The following is a 19,861-nucleotide window of genomic DNA, read 5'->3' as shown; positions in this document are numbered from 1 at the left end:
TTGTGTTGAAACGCAGTGGGAACATAAGGGCTCAGATTAGTGGTGGGACGATCCTCTTGACTCAGGAGATGTGATGATGCCCAATTCTGTGTTCATGAGAACAAGACGAGAACAATATTTTAACACTATTTTGAAGTAATGTAACATCAGATATCATGGACTCCACCCACCCTCCCCTCTGGCAGAAGGTTGCGCAGCCTAAAAGCAAGAACAACAAGGCTAACATGCAACTTCTTTCCAGAGGCTGTGAGGCTTATGTACTCCCTGCCCTTTGCTCTCACATTGCTGCTATTGCACTAGCCACTTTAATGATGCCATACAGTTTTTAAATAGTGTTTATTATGGTTAAGATTATCTAAATGTTTTTATATTAGGACTATCTTAATTTACTTATTCTGTACACTGCTGGTCCAGGGAAATTAATTTCATTCCTTCATGCTTTACATGTTTGAATGACAAAGAACTGAATCTGACTGATATGCAATCTGCGTGACCGCTGACTTAACAGATAAGGCACCAGGCTTAACTAAACCTGGCTGTTAGCCTGCTCCAGACCAGGCTAGCCGCACAGAATAAATCTCCACGGTAATTTATGTGCTACTGCTTTTATGAAACCGAGTCACAGCCTAATTCAGCAAAGATAACTGGAAAATCCCGGATTAATCCGTTATCTTGGTTTTGTGAAAGAGCCATCAGGACCCTGAAACATCATTGTTGTCTTTACACCTGTGCTTTCTTACTGTGACATGTCTTATTGTGCTGGCGGTTTGTGTATGCAAATGCTTTTTTGGTTGCTTGTTGTTGAAAATGATCACATCCAGAGTATTTAAAGGACTGCTCAAGAGCACATTTTTACATCATTTATTTTTAAAGATCATACTTTACATAGTAGAAATTTAACCACATTTTTAGACAAGCGGTTATTAAGCAAAAATAATAATGTTGCTGTCTGTTCTATTAACATTCCAGCCCTGTATGGTAAAGGAAAGGGCTTAGTCCAGGACTGAAATGCACATTTACTGTTAAATAAGTCCAGGCAAAATTGCTGCCCATTAATCAGGATCATTATGAAGGATTTGCAAACACCATCCAAGGTACCCACTGATGTCCTACCCACAATTACGGTGGAATATTTCACAAGAGCTTCTTGTAACGTGATAGCCACATACTGAAAGACATTCTGTGATTTCTAAACACAGTTCAACGTTGTCCTGTGACTCTCAAAGCAAATGGAAGACCACACATGATCCTGATACATCTCGGTACTTTGACAGAGAACCAAGTCCACAATAAAACAAGACTTTCACTCCGCCTCTGCGTCCTCTTCAGAGGGTTCCTCGCTCTTTGAGTCATCATCATCATCCTCCTCCTCATTGTCACTATCTTCCTCCTCTGAGGAGGAGCACTCTTCCTCTTTCTCTACAGCTGGCATCTTAATGACAATTTCATCATCTGCATCGTCGTCGTCAATGACCATGGACTTCCTCCTCTCCAGGAGAGACGGGGTGCAGACTGGTGTGGTGTCCTGAAGAGGAAGAGGGGAGCTCATTAGCCAAACAGGGTCATTCTGGTACAGAGGGGATGTTTATTTGTTTTGGTCAACTTTTCCCTCGAACCTTTGCAGTTTTGATTTTCCCTGGAGTTAATAGTATGTTGGTACATGGGTTTTATCGCGCAGCCACCAAGAAACACGCAATAAGCTTTACGCACCACAGTACTATAGGCACAGATATCTGACCCCAGATCACAGGTACACCTGGGGTCATTTTCAGTCTGGGCCAAAGTTAAATGTATATTCAGTTATGCAAAGTGGGTTAAAATAAAGGGCAACTGGACTTGGTTGAAGATACTCAAAGGCTTTATCCAAGACTTCAGTTCACTAAGAAAGCTTGGATGGGAGGCAAAACGTTTGAGAATCTTCAGCCAAGTCTGGTTGCCCCTGATTTTAACCAACCTTGGATAACTATGACATGGATGACTCTTGAGAATCTTCACAGACATCATCATAAGTGTTGGCCTTACATCACTACATGTAGACGCATTCATGGAATCAGACAGCTTTTTCTTCTGAGGGACCTGGGCCGCCTGGAAAAGCAGAGAGAACATTGAAGGTTAACATGATGCCAACAAAAACAGCTCTGCCATGTTACCTGTGGAACTGCCCATCATCATTTTTTTTTTCTGAAAAATTTATTTCTGAATTTTGACAACACAGTTCTATTCTTAATCAGAAGGGCAAAGTTTTGGTCAAATATTAAGTTTTTAGATTAGATTTTTAAGACCGATAGTGATCTTGATATTTGAGGATTTTAAATCCAATATATCAGACACAGATTATTTCTAACAACTGTCGTGTAGTTATGATAGTACTTTGAACAAGAGTGCAAGTGTACACTGTAGCCAACAGAGGAGTGCCCTCTGGTGGACAAACTATACAACTACAACATTCATTTTTAATTGTCATTTATCAGCTGTACAAACAGTTAAATAAATGTATCTGCAGTTAGCTCATATTGAAGCTCTAATGATATATTTAAAGGATAATTTCTGCATTTTTAAAACTATCACAGATTCCAAAACTTTGTGCTTATTACTTTTTCATTCTAGAAGAATTAATTTTTTTATAGCTCAGATAAATAGAACAGCTAGCAGCCATATACTATCTCACTCACAAATCCGGGGAAGTCATAGTCAATGCCGCGTGCTGCAAGCCTCTTGCGGAGCTTCGATTCTTTCCGCAGGAGTTTGTCTTTCAGCTTGGTGATCTGCTCTTCTGTGTGTTTCTTGTTGTAGCGGGCTACAGCAGGATGTGAGGGTTTTTTAAATTCCCTTTCGGAGCCAACAAACAGCTTTTCATGCACTTTCTCTGGTGGCATCACGTTACCTGGGAAACAGCAATGATGATGAGCTTAAAGCAATTTACCTTTACAGCGAGTACATGGATATATAACAAAAGTCTAAACAAAAACTGTGAAAATTAGGCATAAAATAATATGTTCTCTGTAATCACTTCTATTAACATCTTAACTCTGTCGATACCAATTATTCAAGTTAATATAGGTAACATTAGTATCAAGGCACAGCCAGTATTCTAAGAGGTAATGTTTTTATGCAAATTAACGTGTGTGACGCAGGGAAACAAGAGTCATGCCAGTCATTAACAGTCTTGTACTTGAACAATACTCACATTTGATGAGTCTCTCACCCATGAGGTAATTATTCATGGTCTCTGCAACAATTTTGGCTACTTCATCACATTCAAACTCAACAAATGCATAGCCTTTGCTTCCACCTGTCTGCAGGTAAAGTAGAGAAAGTACATATGAGACAGTGATAGACAGCGGGAAATTATCACACATCAAGGGTTTCATACCAAACATCTGCATTTGATTATAGTGTTTTTATATTGCAGATTCAAATTATTTTAGTTTTTCCTCATGCTTTTGTTGGTACATGGGTTTTATCGCTCTGCCAATAGGTGAGCAGGAGATAAGCTTAACGCACCGCAGTACTTTAGGCTCAGTTATCTGACTTCAGACCACTGTTACATCTGAGATCATTTTCAGCCTGAGCCAACATTCTGCAGGATCACTTCCACAATGTCCAGGCAACCCTATGGGACAACTGGGTTGATCTAAAATTTCAAAACAGCAAACTGAGAATTGTCTATTCTTGATTCAGTTGTTTTTCGCACACTCAGGTTCTAATTGATTCAGTCAACAATTACTGATAGGCGGTAGTGTCTCATGTTGTACAATGTAAATGTATGGAACAGACTGCATTCATGTGTCTGAATGTGAAGTCCGTATGTAGTTATTGTTTGTTACTGATGCCCAAGACAAACGTGCTACCTTTTTACTCCTGGACAGCCGCAGCCTCAGGACTTTACCAAACTGTCCGAAGTACGTTTTGAGCTGAGGTTCAAACAGCCCAAGTGGCAGGTGCCCGACATAAATCACTCCAGGGGTCAAATGGCTCCCCTGTAAAAAAAAAAAAAAAATACAAAAAAAAAAAAACACAATAAACAAAAAGGACAAAGTTACAGTTTCAGGGTCCTGGATCCTGGACATGTGAAGAAAACAGAGTACCTGCGCTTCACAGTCACAATGTCTGCTGTGAAAGTGGCCCCTCTTTCCCTAAACAGCTTCTGATGTGATTTTAAGGACAAGCAACAAACAAAGAGCACATCACACATACTGTAATATGAAGAGCTGTTTGATCCCAGGATCAATAACCTGTGTATCTATCTATCTATCTATCTATATATATATCTATATATATCTATATATATATATCTCACACACGGAATGATCTTTACATGCACAATAATACATGTGTATCAATAAAGAGGGGGGAGTGTTTGTGATTTAGCATCACAGCTAGCCGCCAGCCGTGTGTGAAGCTGACGGTGCTGACTCGACATTTTGACTGCGATTCTCACGGTCAGCTATGGAAAAAGCAACGGCCGAGCAGCGGTAGTCTTGCCCGCATCAAAGTTTGGTACCCTGACGAAATAAAAATCAGTAAAAACACTATGGAGTCACCATTTTAATTCATTACCAGCTCTCGCGGCACTGGTCTCTATATGCAACGTTAGCTAAGCCGTTATAAGGTCTCCATTCTCTTAACAGCCACTAACATAGGAGTATTTGACCTCGCTAACGGTTGCAGTCAGAAAAGCTGACATTTCCAATAATATGATAACAAAATCCGACGGGTAAGGGAATAAGGTAAAGCCTGACAAGATACTGTTGGATAAACGCAGAGCCCTCGTGTAGTTAACGCTAACGTGAATAACGTTCCACACAGGGCCACAGTTCCATCTCTACGCACCTTGCTGGATTTGTTCTTCTTCGCCTCCTGCACCTTCTTCTTGAACTCAGACTCCTGCTTGGGGTTCAGAGCCAACAGTTCTTTAGCCGGCTTAGGAGCCGTTTCTGCTTTACTTTCAGTCATTTCGATGAATTAACCTTACTGACACGGGACATAGATTGTAAACTCTCTACGCACCACGCTAGTATCTTTATCCGGTTGCCCATGTGGTGACAACCAAAGAAGTGCGGACGGAAGGTTGCTTTGAGCGTTGGCCACAGTCGTGCGCTCTGCACAGCGCCATCTACAGACACGGAGGATTGGCAGTCCAAAGCAGAGCCTTCGGTGTAAATAAGGTATTGATTTCTGCCATCATTACTTAAGTATGTTTTCCATTATCAAGTGTTTTTCATGATTAGTACTTATCTACTCAATATGAAATATAATTTTCTGCAGAATACTGTAGCTTAGAGTATTTGCACAAATCACGTGCCTAAGGTATTGTAATTCATTACATGTACAGTATATATTATTATTATTACTTTATTTGAATAGCACCTTTCATACAATAAATGCAGCTCAAAGTGCTTTACAGCAAAGAAATGGAATGCACAGAGTGCTTCACATTAAAAAAGACACAATACATAGTTTTGGAAATGAATTTCTTTAAATTATTTTGAAATAGTTATTATCTTATAGTTGTGAGATAGCTCATTATTAAATAATAATAAGAGTTTTATGTGTTCTTCATGACTTATTATCAAATGGCTGAAATGGGCTTTAAAAAAAGATCTATACAAGAATAGACACACACACACACACACACACACAAAACAAAAAAAAACTGGGGGTTACTTTCAATTAATTACTCCTACTATCATTTGGAAAAATGTTACAGTGTGAAAGAGGGAAAGGGAAGGAGGAGCACAGGGGAGGTGGTGAGAAGGCAACAAGGGGGTGGAGAGTTTACCAGTAAAATAATGAGGTGAGACAGACATTAGCCTACATACAGATCAGCAGTGCGCACAGCAGCTTCAGTTGATCTGGTTTCATGACATGGCAACGAAAATCATCTACTTCACAGTGAATGGGAGACCAGAGAAGGCTGAATTCCCGATGGACTGCCCTGCTCAGGATGTCAAAGGTAGGAGCAGAAGATGATGTTACTGTTTAAATTTATTTAACTTGTTATTATAGATTATAGAAATTTGAGTAGCATTGTGACAGACAAATATTCTAACAGCTTTGTTGTAAACCAAACAAGTAAACCACCCTGACAAGTGCATGAATTAGATGCATGGGTCATTCATTACACAAGCAGATGAAAGATGTGTGTTACAGAGGTTGTCTAAGCTCCACACAGCGATTCAGCTGCCACTGACAGCTCATCACCTGTCAGATCGGCTTCACGTGTTCTTTATGTATGCTTTGTTTGAAGTGCTGAGGAAGACAAAAGAAAGCACCATACTGAAGATTTCTAACATAATGTGAATGAGCACAGATTCTTCAGCAGCAGTTGTTTGTTATTTGGAGTATTCTTATTCTAACTGTGGCAGTCTTATATAAAAGTGGTACCACTTTCTAATACAGTACATTTGAAGGATTTATAAGTTGTAACTATATGCTTTTATTAATGCTAATAAATACTTTACAAATACTTAAAGATCAGTTACAAGCCATTGTTAAGAACCATTTTTGGGTTGACAAGTTGTGAAAAATCCCTTTGGTCTATGTTTATCCTTTCTATTTGGCAATTTTGCTTTTATAGATGATGGTAGTTCACTAATAAGTTGTTAGAAATTAATTTTAGTACAGATCCTCTGGATCCCTTTTCCAGAAGGTAAATGCTCATGCAGCCTTACTAGTTTGATTATAATAACGGTATAATTGATCTATAATGCTTCATTAAACTATTTATTAACAACGAATAAAGCAATTAGTTACAACCAGACACCCTGGCTCCACATTGCATCACGGTTCTTGCTATGGATGGTTAAGCACTTATTGTTAGTATCTTCAAAAAGTGGTACCTACAAGCATGACAAAAAAAAAAATCATAGTTCAAAGACCACTTACTAGTTTTTCCCAGCACTTTGAATCACACCCATGGTCTTCCTCAGCGATTTAGTGTGTCTCTATAAAAATAACAGTAATACATAAAAAAAAATTCTCTTTGCATAGTGTGAAATGAACAGTGAGACGTTCTTTCCAGATCTGTTCCGCTCTGCAGCCGAGGCAGGACCCCATGACATCCTGAAGCTGTACAACCCCAAAGGCAACATCATCAACATCTCCCCGAGTCTGGAGCCCAACAGCCCAAACTCCTGCTACAAGCTGGAGGTGGTGGCCGCCGAGTGCAACAGTGAGCCGTTAGGTATCTTTAACTTAGCACCATGGGAATCACAGTGCTGGGGTTTATTTAAAAACGTTGACAGTCTCCCTCTTCTCCTGTCACTTCAGGTGCAGAGCTTGCTGGTGCGCTCGGATTTGACCTCTTATCCATGGAGAAAAGGTAGGCAAGGTGGGAAGCAAGAGAAACAGGATATACTTGAGGAAAAGTATAGCTTATTTAATGTGAAAGTGGAAAAGTCTGGCGTTTCTTTGCATTATGCTTTTAAAAAGGAGGCCAGATAGACCGTGAATTAGAGACTTTGAATAACATGATCCAAAGGTGTAGATAAATGACTTAACACTGTGCGGGTGGTGTGTGAGCTCAGACTGCAGGGCCTGGAGAAGAAACTCCTGATTGAAGCCGGTGAGACCCCTGCAGTTGTGTATGAGATGAAGAAACAGGTGGATCGATTCCGGGACAAACTAGAGGTAGGGGACAAAGTACTTGGGGGCTTTAAAGCTGTTCATGAAATTTGGGGAAAAGAACATGGAACTTATTAATATGCATAGGGAGTTTGTTAATCCTAATCAGAAAAAACATCTCTATCCTGAGCCAACAGTCAGGTATTGTATTGCCTTTCTAGCTCAACCTCAAACAGATACAGTTAGCGACTAGCAGCTGAACACAGCATTCAGCAGCTAAAGAGGTATTTACCAAAGGAGTTGGTGGAGACCGAAACAGAAACATGATTTCCATGAATTCTTTTGTAACGACATTCAGGGTTCCCATGAACTGTCCTGACTTTTGGTGATCCCCTGACATTTTCCCTACTGCTAGTGAGATTAACATTTGTGGTGTTTAGTGAAATGCCTCAATCTCTTAATCTCATTGGTACAGCAAAAACAGAGCACACTGAAATCAGTAATGATAATGTAAATGACAATTGATTTGTAATTCCTGGCCTGAATTTTGAAGGGTCAATCTGGGGATTTGATGTGATGATCGATGTGTTTCGCTGGATCCTCATTCCTTTCCAGAGTGTGGAGCATCTGAGCTGGCTGGGATTATTTAAAGATCTGTCAGAGGGAACACACAAGCCCTCCCCATTTTACCACAAGAGAACCCTACGAAAAACCAGGAAGGAGTGTGAGCATGTACGGGAAAAGTTTCTTCAAATGAGGCACGTTCACGTTCCTGCAAAACTCAAATAAATAATGCCCTCCGTATTATATATTATATCTTTGAATAACAGTAATCATGTGCATTTGTTGTTACATTTGCAGCTCCCTGGAGGTATCAGACGAAGTGAGGCAGTACTTAAAGACCCCAACCTTTGATAACTGGTAAGTTTCCACCTGGCCAGTAGAAATCTGGAGATGCTTTAATGTCAAACAACCAGTGCACCTGTTTCCTTAGTGCACAGCGCTTAATGACAGTTGGGCCCAACGAGCATCTCTGACGCGTTTCTGAAGAGGATAGGAGCCGTCACCCTTTTCTTCTGGTGGACAAACTCATCTTAATATGAATAGGCCTGCAAAGGGCTCACAAATCAAAAGAAGGTCTTCATAAAAGGCTTAATCAACAAACCATGTTTGAAGTGGCCTTCATTTGGAGGAAGTGCATTCTGCATTCAGAAAGGCTTGGCCATCATTTCATTTGTCTGAAAGCTTTTAAAGCAAACCCCTAATGATGGCCTTGGACATGTGATTACGCACACAGGCTCCAGAAGGAGACCTGAAGCTTGGGGTGTCATATAACAATCAATAAATCAATAGATTCCTTTGAATCCCATGTGCTTTTCTATGGGCTCTGCTATGTGGGCATTTTAAAGGACAAGGCTGACATTCTTCTACATTTTTGTCAACAAATCCCTTGAAAAAAAACAAAACCAACAATGGTGTTTTTCAACACTTTCTTTCTGTGGCACTCAGCCTCAAGTTATTCCTAATGAAGACATACATCTTTAAAAAACAGTCCACGATATAAATGACTCAGTAATTTGCTAAAACTACTGAGCACTGTAATTGTTAGCATTTTTAACATGTACACAGGACTAAATAGTGCATTTGTTTTAATAGTTTTGGACAATGGAGCTCCACCGCACAGAGGAAGAAGATATATCTGGCTTTAGATACACACAATACTTGTTTTAATAATAATAATAACAATAATAACTGTGGTTGGGTTGTGTGGAAGCTTTTCTTGCAACAAACCAGCTAACTGTGGCATGCTGTTGAGTCTGATAAGTGAAAATATACATTTTACACATTTCAGTGGGTGAGATGCCTTTATTAACCTTTTTGGGTTCTATCCAAGCATTAATATTTATAACCAGCTTCCATTGTTGTCATTTTTCCACCCATTAATGTATTATGTTTTGTTGTTTTACATAGAAAGACTAAAAACTAAAACATATAAAATACGAAGGATCTGTTTCAAAGACTTTACTGTCACTGTTATCCAGGATGTTGCAACTTGAGAAACTGCTTATGTTTAATAATACTGCATGTACCATATAGATGGACATTTTAACCATTTGTTTAAAAATGTTTCCTCGCAAAGACATTTTGTGTGTGTGTGTGTGTGTGTGCAGGCAGTGGGAGGACGCAGAGATAATGGTGCTCCTGCATGTCATGTACGCAGATTTAGATTTCATAGCGACCTTCAACATTGAGCCTGAAGTCCTGCAACAGTTCCTGTTTGAAGTCTATCAAAGATACAACAACATCCCTTTCCACAACTTCAAGCATTGCTTCTGTGTTACCCAGATGGTGAGTGTGTGTGTGTGTGTGTGCGCGTGCCATAACGTTGATGGCACATTGGTGTTAGAGAGATGACTCTAATCACTGGACAACTCTACAGGTTAGGCAGTTATCGCAACATATCCATGAAGGATTACATCTGATGGTTCGAATTCTTGCCTTCAACATTTTGTACAAAAATAGCTAAGGCTTAAAGGATTCATTCTCACCTGCATTTATCAATATTTTCTAAATATTGTGATCTGATAAAATATTTATAATCAGATGACTGTGTAAAGTAAAAGGTTTGGCTCATCTGAACAAAATCACAGAATCAGTACCCAACTCTACAGTTCTTTAAGGGCCTTTGCGGGTAGGAAGGAGGCAGGAGCAATCTGAGAAGAGGAGCAACCAAGGAGCGACAAGCAGGCGCAATCCCTGCTTTTAACCCTCTTTTAGCTCATTGGTTTGGTTTAAAGGTTCAGTGTGTAATATTTTATTGACAGAACTGCAATATAATATCCATCACTATGTTTTCAGTGGTGTATAAAGATTTTATATAATAAACCCTTTTGTTTCTATTACCTTAGAATGAGTCATTTATATCTACATAACGCGGGTCCCCCCTTCCATGGACGTCGCCATGTTGCGCCGTGTTTCTACAGTAGCTGAAAATGGACAAACAGCCCTACAGAGCGTGTTTCATCACTACGTTCTTCTTGTTCTACTTCTGGTAGAATTCAGGCAGTGTAGACACTCATCACTACGTTGAATATGTACATTAGAAGAAGAAGTAGTAGTATTAATGTACTGTGGGGGGTCAGCAAATAGGATTTGCATTGGAGAAATATTTTCAACCATTAGATGATGGGTAAGAATATGACACATAATATTGACAAGTATTGATGTGGTGTGCAGTTAGCTCAGTTAGTTAAGTGCAGGACTTGCACCCCAAGGGTTGAGAATTCAAACCCATCTTGGCACAACTTTTTTTGTCTCTTCAACAAATGGATTCTGCAGCGACTGTTTCTCACGTTACGGCATGTGCTGCAGTGTTTGTGTTTTGGCCTTGGCCTTGGGGGCCCTATTCAAAATTTAGTTGGAGGCCCCTCTGACTGTCGGGCGTTGTCACTATATATGACACAGAAACATGTCTTGTTTTTAAATACGACCCAATGAATGCCATGTTTGTTTAGCACAAACACACCAAAGCAAATTTCTTAAACCGACTTGGCAATAAAGCTGATTCTGATCAAAAACTATAACTCTATATTATTATATCTACTATGTTTGAAGTCAAACAGGAAACATATGATACTGGAGAGCCAGGTGTGGTAAGCACGATGGTACTGCTCTTCACTTCAACAGGCACAGGTAGACCTATGAGGGAGATTAACAAAGTAAATTAGTAATTTTAGTAAATTGACATCTTCATACACTGAGTGTTGCTAGAGGTGAATAAATGTTTAGTTATTGTTGATGTAGGCCTAAGCTTGCCGGCAGCTTCTTGGATGATACCAATGATGGAGAGGTGGAGGCTGATGGACCTGCTATTAAATAATAAAAATAAATAAATAAAATGGCTGAATTGAAATTACTTGAGTTCTTAGCTTAGATCTGGAGGATCTTATAATGCAAGACAATCTGCAAGAGTTTGATGCTGTCCCCTTTTAAAAAGTGACTTTAGATAAGATGTCTTTTCAACACTGGCAGCTTAGGAGCTCCAGTCTTTAAAAACAGCTACTACACACTCCCTACCTGACAGATTTGATTTATCAAAGGACATGACATCTCTATAGGTTTAACTCAAACACAAAACCTACCAGCAGTGTCAGCTTATTGGGTGACAGGACCGTGTTCAAACCTGGCCTATCTGGTTTTGTTCTGTTAAATGCTTTATAACATCAGATGTGAACAGCTTAGCTCCAAGACAATTTGTATAGCGCCTTTCTAGTCTTTTCGACCACTAAAAGCACTTTTACACTACATCTGCATTCACCATTCACTCACATTCATACACTGGCAGAAGAGCCGCCAGGGGCAATTCGGGCTTCACACTTCACAATGCAGCCTGGGGGAGTCGGGATTGAACCGCCGACCTTCCGATTAACGGCCAACCCGCTATACCTCCTGAGCCACAGCCGACTGTAGGGGGCCCTCTGCTGGCCACGGGGCCCTATGCCACTGCAGAGGTCGCTTAGTGGCTGGGCCGGCTCTGCCATCAACCTACGGACACTTTTTCAGTTCCCCAGTATCTGCAGGCAGAGAACATTAGGGGAATAACATTTTCTGAAGACTCTTTCAGAGGTGTGTCAAGCAGGCTACAGACTCTTTTAATGTTGTTCAGAATTTTTCAAACTAAAAGCTCAGTTCAACTCCAAATACTGCATTGCAGTAAACAAGCTTCTTTTTTATTACTTTACTACTTTTTTATTTTGTAGGCAAAACCACTAAAGAGGAAGTGATTATGTGAGTAACTGTTGCTGCCATAACTGAGATTTTTTTCAGCACCACTATCAAAGTATTTATTTATTTATAGTTTTTGCTGCTATCAAAGCACCGTAATCTGGCAGCGGGACAGATATTATTGTTGGCGGGCAGTTTTGGCGACGGTCCATAATCACAGAGAGAATTAGCCTAATGTGCTTCCCTACTCAATGTTTGTATAAACTGCATCCATTATGTGGTTTATAATGGACTGTGGTGCAGAAACAATGACAGTGTTTCACACTCTTGGCTTACGTTTTCCATGTTATCTGTCAGAGGCCAAGTCACAATAACATATGGTTTTACTGAATAATTAAGTAAATATAATCTCTTAATATATCTACCTAAAGAAACCTCATTTCTTCATGGCATGGTTTATCTCTGCTGTCTCAGAAGATACACCTTTTGTGCTCTGTCAGCCACCGTAGCTGTCCTACACTCTTTAAAAGGGTAGGTGTAGTAGTAAACTGGAAAGTGGCAGGTGGAAATTCACAACCCTCATCACTAGTTGCCACTAAATCTTACACACTGAACCTTTAACATTTAGGAGATGATTTAGTTTGCGCAACTCTCACTGTAAGCAACCCTTTCCACAAAACATTGATAAACTCACTATACGCTACGCTGTCTGCCCCGCTCCAAATAGAATAGCAGACAGCGTTGGCAAGTAAAAATGTGCGCACTTAGTAAGCTAAAGGGACGTTTATTTTTCTCAGCAGTTGGAGACTCTAACTCAGCTCAGCTAAAAGGAGTATGAATATTGGACTTAAATTTGTCAGCTTGCATGAAACATAACTAAATAAATTCTAATGTTGTTTCATGACGGCTGGATGTGTAAGTGAAAAATTGTTTGCTAACATGTTAGCCATGTCAACTTTGGAAGCCTAATGTTCTGTCTGTGCATTGACTGTACATGTGTGAAGCAACATGTTGACTTACTATCCTTTAGAAATATTCTTGTTCTTAAACATTATTGTTGTTAAAAATGGATCACATGACTATGTGTAATGTCAAAAGGGGTCGTGCATCCATTAGCTTTGCTAAGCATTTTAGCATCAACCTAGCCACAGCAGGCAGCTGTTATCAGCTGTCCTGTTTAAATGACAAAATGAATAAAGTTTATTATTAAATGCTTGTTAACACAGAATTTGGGCATGTTAAAGTATTTTAAACATTAACACAACAAAAATTGACATGTTAACACATCAGGTAGATTTTCTATGCCTCATTGTTAACGTGCAAATACCTGTCACAGCCAATGGGTCGTTCCGTTCTGTTTGGGGATTTTTAGCTATTGCTGTTGCTAGCCAGATTTTAATCAGTAACAATCATTTCCAAATCTGTGTCTGGTTGTAATGTTATCAGTGCTACCACCATTGTCACTATATCATATATCAATCAATGAATAAAGATGATTGACCATCAAGTATGACCAGCCATGTATAATGCTGTATGCCTGATCTTAACATGAAATTCCGCTTTATATTAATGATCCTGTAATGTTTTGGTATGTACTTTGCAGTGGGCTGCATACACACCACAGTATTTCCTCAGAAGAAAAGAAAATTAGATTCTACGATTACCTAGTCCAATTCAAGTTTCAAGTCACTCGTGGTTATAATGAATGTTGTATCACCTGCTGCGTTCAAACCAGGCTGCTTATAAAACTGCGTAGCTATAAGGGATTCTGTTACTGTAACCTGTTTTTACTCAAAGAGCACAACCATGTAATGTGCAATGCAAATAATGACATCTTATAAACTACTGTAAGTAAACACACCCCAGACTCAAACCCAGTGTAACGTTATAACTAAATAAAACTGAAACGTTACATGATCAATAATAAACCTGTAACCTGTTTGCAGCCGTTAATTAATGTGATGGCAGCCAGTGGGATGTAAATGATTACGTTAATCGACCACCACAAGTTTGCCAAGTAAAGAAACGCTCATTCAACTTATAATAACAAACAACAGTGGGAGTTAACCTCCCGTAGGTCGTAGCTAAAGCATGAAGCAAGCTAACGTTAGATGGCCAATGCTCAGCTAAACATGTTTACTCGCCACAGGTTACTAACCTATTTTGCATTCAGCGCTTCTTTGTTGTATTAAGTTTTAAAGCCAAAGTTTATGATGAATGGTACAGCAGCTGCCGCTGTGTGTTGTCCTCTCACACATGTGGGTGAGACTGTGTACTGTGTGTTACGTAGGCAGGTTATAGGTAACGCAGGGAGGGAATAACAGCAAGCTCATCAGACGTTTCCTAGAAGAATGTTCACGAGTCCCACAACTCGAGTCTGAGTCGAGTCTGAAGTCTTTTGAGGATGAGTCTAAAGTCAAGTCTGAAATCACTGTGTGTGCGACTTAACTCAAACTCGAGTCCCCATCTCTGTGTTCTCGTCCATAATATTATTACTTGGACTCTCATACCATCCCCAAATGTGTGGTTGCAATTTGACAGAAAAATCTGCAGCGTCATCACTAAGCTAGCTTTCTCCTCCTTTCAAACCTTCACCATCTCCCATTGAAAGTTTCAATTGGCTTCTAAAGCCCAAATCTGCCTTACGTTTATTATTACACAAACTTGCGTTGTTGATCGATGTCACTGATGCACCTTTCCTCATGGATATGTATGAGTGCCCTGATTCAAGGGCCCTCATTGGACACAACCAGAAAGGGCATTAACTCTACCTGTTAACAAGCATTTTAATTTCTTCTAAACAAAGTCTCTAAGATGTTATTTGTGCAAATGGTGTTTCATAGTACTCTATCTGCTCGGCACCAAACAGCAGTCAGAAATATTAGCAACTAGCAAGTAAACATAGTGAAACATCTAGCAGCCTATGAGCCAGATATTTCCCTCAGAAGTTGGTGGTGATCCAAACTGAGCTAAAAGAGAGTGAATAATGGACTTACATTCAGTCTGTTTCTTAATCTCTGAGCAGATGTATGGTTTGATCTGGCTGACTGACCTGAGGAGTAAGATGGACAGCATTGACCTGCTGATCATGTTGACCTCTGCAGTTTGCCATGACCTCGATCACACAGGATACAACAATGCCTATCAGGTATGAAATTCCCCCTATGTGGTTCTTCAGACAGTGTCTCCTTGGTGAGCATAACTTTCTAGCTGCTGAGGCCTCATATTAACTTCTGCTGAACTTCAGAATGCCTTGTTATAAAGACTGAAGACTGTGGATTTTACATTGAATTTGCTGTATGGACAGGAGGAACAACAAAAGTGACCAGTAATTGACTGATTTGGTCAAACAATTCTGACCAAGATAAAACTAAGGCAACATTTTAAAGTACTGTGGGAACATTTTGGGTAGTTTTGCGGATTTACTTATTGTGGTTTCTTGTTGCTTATCAGCAACATACGCTGATACCAATGTATTTGTGACAGCTAAAGTTAGCCAATTCTATATGCTAATATACAGTATACTAATACTTGTTTACCCTATACAGCATATTAAATAACTGACACTAGCATGTGATATGTCCTCACAGTCTCTGAATCCTATTAAAACCTAAATGTCAATATCATCTAAAAACTTTGAATTCTCAAGTTGTATAAACATAAAATTTAATTTCTGAACTTATTCACCATAAACTCTATTTAATGCTAATCAGAAACAAATGTCGGACCATCTTTCAGATAAATGCTCGGACAGAACTTGCTCTTCGCTACAATGACATCTCTCCACTGGAGAACCACCACTGTGCTGTAGCTTTTGGTTTACTGGAGAAGGTAAGATGACAACCCACTGTTTGTTCAAAACACTTTGTGCAAGCTGCCGCAAAACTAGTTTTTAGGGATTTGAACTAAACCTGGACAAGAACAGGATGACTATCTCCATGAGATTGAGTCAACTATGCAGTCAGCGATAGTGAACTGATCATTTTCTGTTTTGTAGACAGAGAGCAACATCTTCAGAAATGTGTCCATGGATCAATATAAACGGATAAGGGAAGGGATCATAAAGTGAGATCATCTTTTGAATTCTCTTAGCAAGCACATTTGTTGTTATTTAGTCATGAAAGCACAACAGCATATGGGATGGGTTTATTTGGTTGTAATTGCAGATGCATTCTGGCCACAGACATGACAAGGCACAATGAGATTCTCAACAAGTTCAAGTCCATCCTGCCAGCTTTTGACTTCACCAACAAGGACCACAGAGATGTGGTAAGAGGAGTGCAAATAGAAACACAGATGTATAAGAAATTCATGTAACTTCAACATTTATTTATGTTGACTGTATGTTTGTCTGCCTGTAGCACCTTATCACCACAGCAAATTCCTAAAAAAACACTACTTGGCAATAAAGCTCCTTCTGATTCTGATTCATGCTTAGCAAGTATTATTGTCTGATAAAGATTTCTTTTAACCTTTCATTCTTTCTCTATAAGCAGTGGCCTAGTTGTATTCTTTGGTACAAAGTAATGTCAAGAATACAGTTTAGGGATGAAATGATTACTACTTGTTATCTGTATGCAATTTTGCTGATTAAACCTCTGCTCAGGATGAAGCTGGGCTGACCAATGTAACATGGTGTCACCAAACGTGGGCCAACAGGACATTTAATTTTGATTTTATCCCTTATTCCATACATCATTCATTGTTGACTTGAATGAAGTAAAAACCTTCCAAACACTGGGACTACTGCTCCGTTGCTGTTGACAGAAACATGTTAAATATGAAGTAAACCAGCAGTGAGATTAAAAAACCTCTAACGTCACACATTCAAACCAAATCAATCACATCAAACTTTATTTGTATCATATAGATCATCTCATATAGGCTAGTGCCATTCAAAGTGTTTTACAAGTGATTGACAATTTCATAATAAGACAAATGTATCATTAAAACAAGTTGAGATGGATGCACACAAGAAATAGGAATCAGAACACCAATAAAATCAACACAGTAGATAAAACACAAAAACAAACAAAATAAAAACATTTTAAATCAAGAATTCAATTAAATTAATAGTCTAATGATGTCTAAAGATATGAACCCTTTGAGCTGCTCTCGATTAGACTGTTCCAACGGCTCAGAGCATACAAATATACTGCAGTGAAATGACAACTTTTGTAAAGCTGATGGGATGTAAAAAGCTGCCTCACCTCACTGACCTGAGGGCCATTCCGGTACATTTCAGACTGTGTTGAGCATGTCAGACAAACAAACAGAAGAATTTTAAAATCAACATAATTCCCGACATTTCAATAAGGTCCTTGCATGTTTCATGCTCGGGCCCTAAACAAAAATGTAAAGACTTTAAATTGAGGCTGTAACACCTGGCACTAGTCTTGTCTACATATGCTTACATTAATGGCAGCTCTTTTCAGCCCTTTTAAAGATTTTTATGACTTTAGGATTAGAAATGTTTTAATATCACTGATGATTACATTTTTTGTGACCAACAAATATATATACTTTTTTGCTTTCTGGGCAGCTGAAGTCTCTTTCAGGAGAGCTCAGCGTCCCAGACCACATCAGACTCCAACCACCAGCCAAACCTCTGTCTTTCTCTCATAATTAATATGCAAATGTCTGATATTCCCCTGTTATGTGCGGAGCTGATGATGATTCTGATCAAAGTGAGCGACATATCCAATGAGGCGAGGCCCATGGAGGTGGCTGAGCCTTGGTTGGACTGTCTTCTGCAGGAATTCTACAACCAGGTAACTCAGTCCGATTGTTTGTACAGACATTTCATACTGTAGCAACACCCGAATATTTGTTTCAAAACCATAGAGGATTGTTTCCATCTGCCCTTCTCAGTTCTGTAGTTCAAAGCTAAATTAAATGTGTGCATTGTCCTGTAAGCCACAACCTGAAGCATTCTGATTCAGGAGCAACAAAGTTAATTAAAATAAAAACAAAATCAAAAGTTTCACAAGCCAGTCCTACACTATAACCATTAATTCTATTAAAGCTTTGTCGTCTATCTGCACTCAGAGTGATATGGAGAAGTTGGAGGGTCTTCCAGTCACCCCATTCATGGATCGGGACAAAGTAACCAAGCCTTCATCTCAAACAGGCTTCATCAGATTTGTCCTTTTGCCTCTCTTCATCGAGCTGGCCAACCTTTTCCCCTGCCTGGAGGTAATTTATTTTGTAAGATTCATATACATCCAGCAAATGCACTCACTCTGAGCAATATGCCTTTTGGGTTTGGATGAGTTACTTTGGGAAATTGCTTATTAAATTAAAATTGGACATGGATGAGGGTAAGTTTGCTCTCCTGCTGTGGAATTTTATTAATTCTTCATTCATTCTGCAGCAACACATTATCGATCCAGTACGGAAGGCTCTTGATTACTACACAGAGATGGAGAAAGCACTGGAGAGGGAGACACAGAACCGGGCTCAGAGTGAGAATGCAGCCAAGAGTAAGGAGACACAGAGCACAGCTGACAGCCAGACTGATGCTGTTGGCCCCGAAGCCCCGAAACCAGACGCACAGTGAACTATGGTGAACGGCACATTATATTTATATTGATTTAAATGTTTTAGCACCGTTTACATTTGTACTTTTGCTCAAGTATTTACTGGGCTAAGCACAAGTTGCCATTCTAAGCAGTGCCTGTTGTAGTTTTGGTGTATGCAGTATTATCTGTAATGTGATGAGATAGAACCTAACTTTTACTTTATAATTTTGCTGGAGGGTTAAAAATTAATTCTCAACACTAGTAGGCTACATTTTAAAAGAGAATTTCCAAAGTACAGTTCAACAAATTAGTTTGCCTGAATTATGTTTTAATATTAATCAATATTTTGATTCTACCAAAGGAATGCGTGACAAAGGATTAACAGATTATAGATATTTACATTTCGGACAACATTGCATTTCTACTCCAGTGTTGTTTGTTTTGGAATAAATAAACTGCATATACTGTAAGTTGCTTTGGTTGCATTGCATCAGTTGCATATGTGATGTAAGAAACCGCACACCAGATTCCCTCACCCAGCATGTGATTGTACTAAATTTTTTTGGGTTGTTGGAGTGTAACTAAAAAAAATAATGACTCAGTGGGAACTTCAATCGAGTGTCTTTGGAATGAAGTACAGAAAAACAGTATATAGAAAAGTGCTTTTTCTTTGTTATGATCTCAAGGTTCTTATGTCACCTTTGAATAAAACCAATGAAAATTAAATATTAAACAGCTTTTCCATTTTCATTTTAATATGTCAGAGAATGCCCATAGGAGTATGTGAAAATGTAAATTATTGCAATTTTATTTACAGTTTTATACATATGATGGAAAATTCTAATGCTATTGTGGAATTACATTTTCAATTTTAGTTTACATTACCATTTTAATATAGCCCCCTATAGGCTTCCATAGTATGAGTAAACTTTACGTCTAGTATGTCATCTTTCGAGAAGAAGTAACATGGTGCTTTACACAAGACAAAATCCCAGAGTGAACAGTCATACAGAAACAAAAGCAGCGAAATGGTTTGATGTTAAAAGTGG

The 19,861-nt window shown here is 39.1% G+C and overlaps 2 protein-coding genes and 2 non-coding genes across 4 annotated transcripts; 1 reads left to right on the top strand and 3 right to left on the bottom strand.

The window, feature by feature from the left end:
- Nucleotides 1–845: 845 nt before the first annotated feature.
- nifk (nucleolar protein interacting with the FHA domain of MKI67) lies at nucleotides 846–5,045 on the bottom strand. The gene is made up of 6 exons (XM_038719643.1): nucleotides 4,834–5,045; nucleotides 3,852–3,980; nucleotides 3,188–3,296; nucleotides 2,673–2,884; nucleotides 2,023–2,085; nucleotides 846–1,525 (listed from the first exon to the last, which is right to left on the bottom strand). The coding sequence occupies exons 1-6, from the start codon at nucleotides 4,954–4,956 to the stop codon at nucleotides 1,304–1,306; spliced, it is 858 nt and encodes a 285-aa protein (XP_038575571.1). The 5' UTR covers nucleotides 4,957–5,045; the 3' UTR covers nucleotides 846–1,303.
- On the bottom strand, nucleotides 1,649–1,777 carry LOC119904622. Its single transcript, XR_005444731.1, has one exon. It is a non-coding gene; the product is annotated as a small nucleolar RNA ACA64 (small nucleolar RNA).
- On the bottom strand, nucleotides 3,442–3,571 carry LOC119904623. The gene has a single exon (XR_005444732.1). It is a non-coding gene; the product is annotated as a small nucleolar RNA ACA64 (small nucleolar RNA).
- An 823-nt stretch (nucleotides 5,046–5,868) lies between the features above and the next one.
- LOC119903571 (high affinity cGMP-specific 3',5'-cyclic phosphodiesterase 9A) lies at nucleotides 5,869–19,791 on the top strand. Its single transcript, XM_038719820.1, has 14 exons — nucleotides 5,869–5,956; nucleotides 7,025–7,186; nucleotides 7,273–7,324; nucleotides 7,530–7,632; nucleotides 8,182–8,324; nucleotides 8,428–8,487; nucleotides 9,738–9,915; nucleotides 15,317–15,439; nucleotides 16,030–16,122; nucleotides 16,289–16,356; nucleotides 16,458–16,560; nucleotides 17,958–18,062; nucleotides 18,340–18,486; nucleotides 18,665–19,791. Exons 1-14 carry the CDS (start codon nucleotides 5,869–5,871, stop codon nucleotides 18,848–18,850), a joined length of 1,611 nt encoding a protein of 536 aa, XP_038575748.1. The 3' UTR covers nucleotides 18,851–19,791.
- The last annotated feature ends 70 nt before the right edge of the window (nucleotides 19,792–19,861 follow it).

This window comes from Micropterus salmoides, unplaced genomic scaffold (assembly GCF_014851395.1).
Source record: "Micropterus salmoides isolate LMB-PRFRI ecotype aquatic unplaced genomic scaffold, ASM1485139v1 Ms_hic_scaffold_15, whole genome shotgun sequence".
Taxonomy (NCBI): domain Eukaryota; kingdom Metazoa; phylum Chordata; class Actinopteri; order Centrarchiformes; family Centrarchidae; genus Micropterus; species Micropterus salmoides.
Note: the sequence above shows the minus strand (reverse complement) of the source record. Positions and strands in the feature narration are given on the sequence as shown.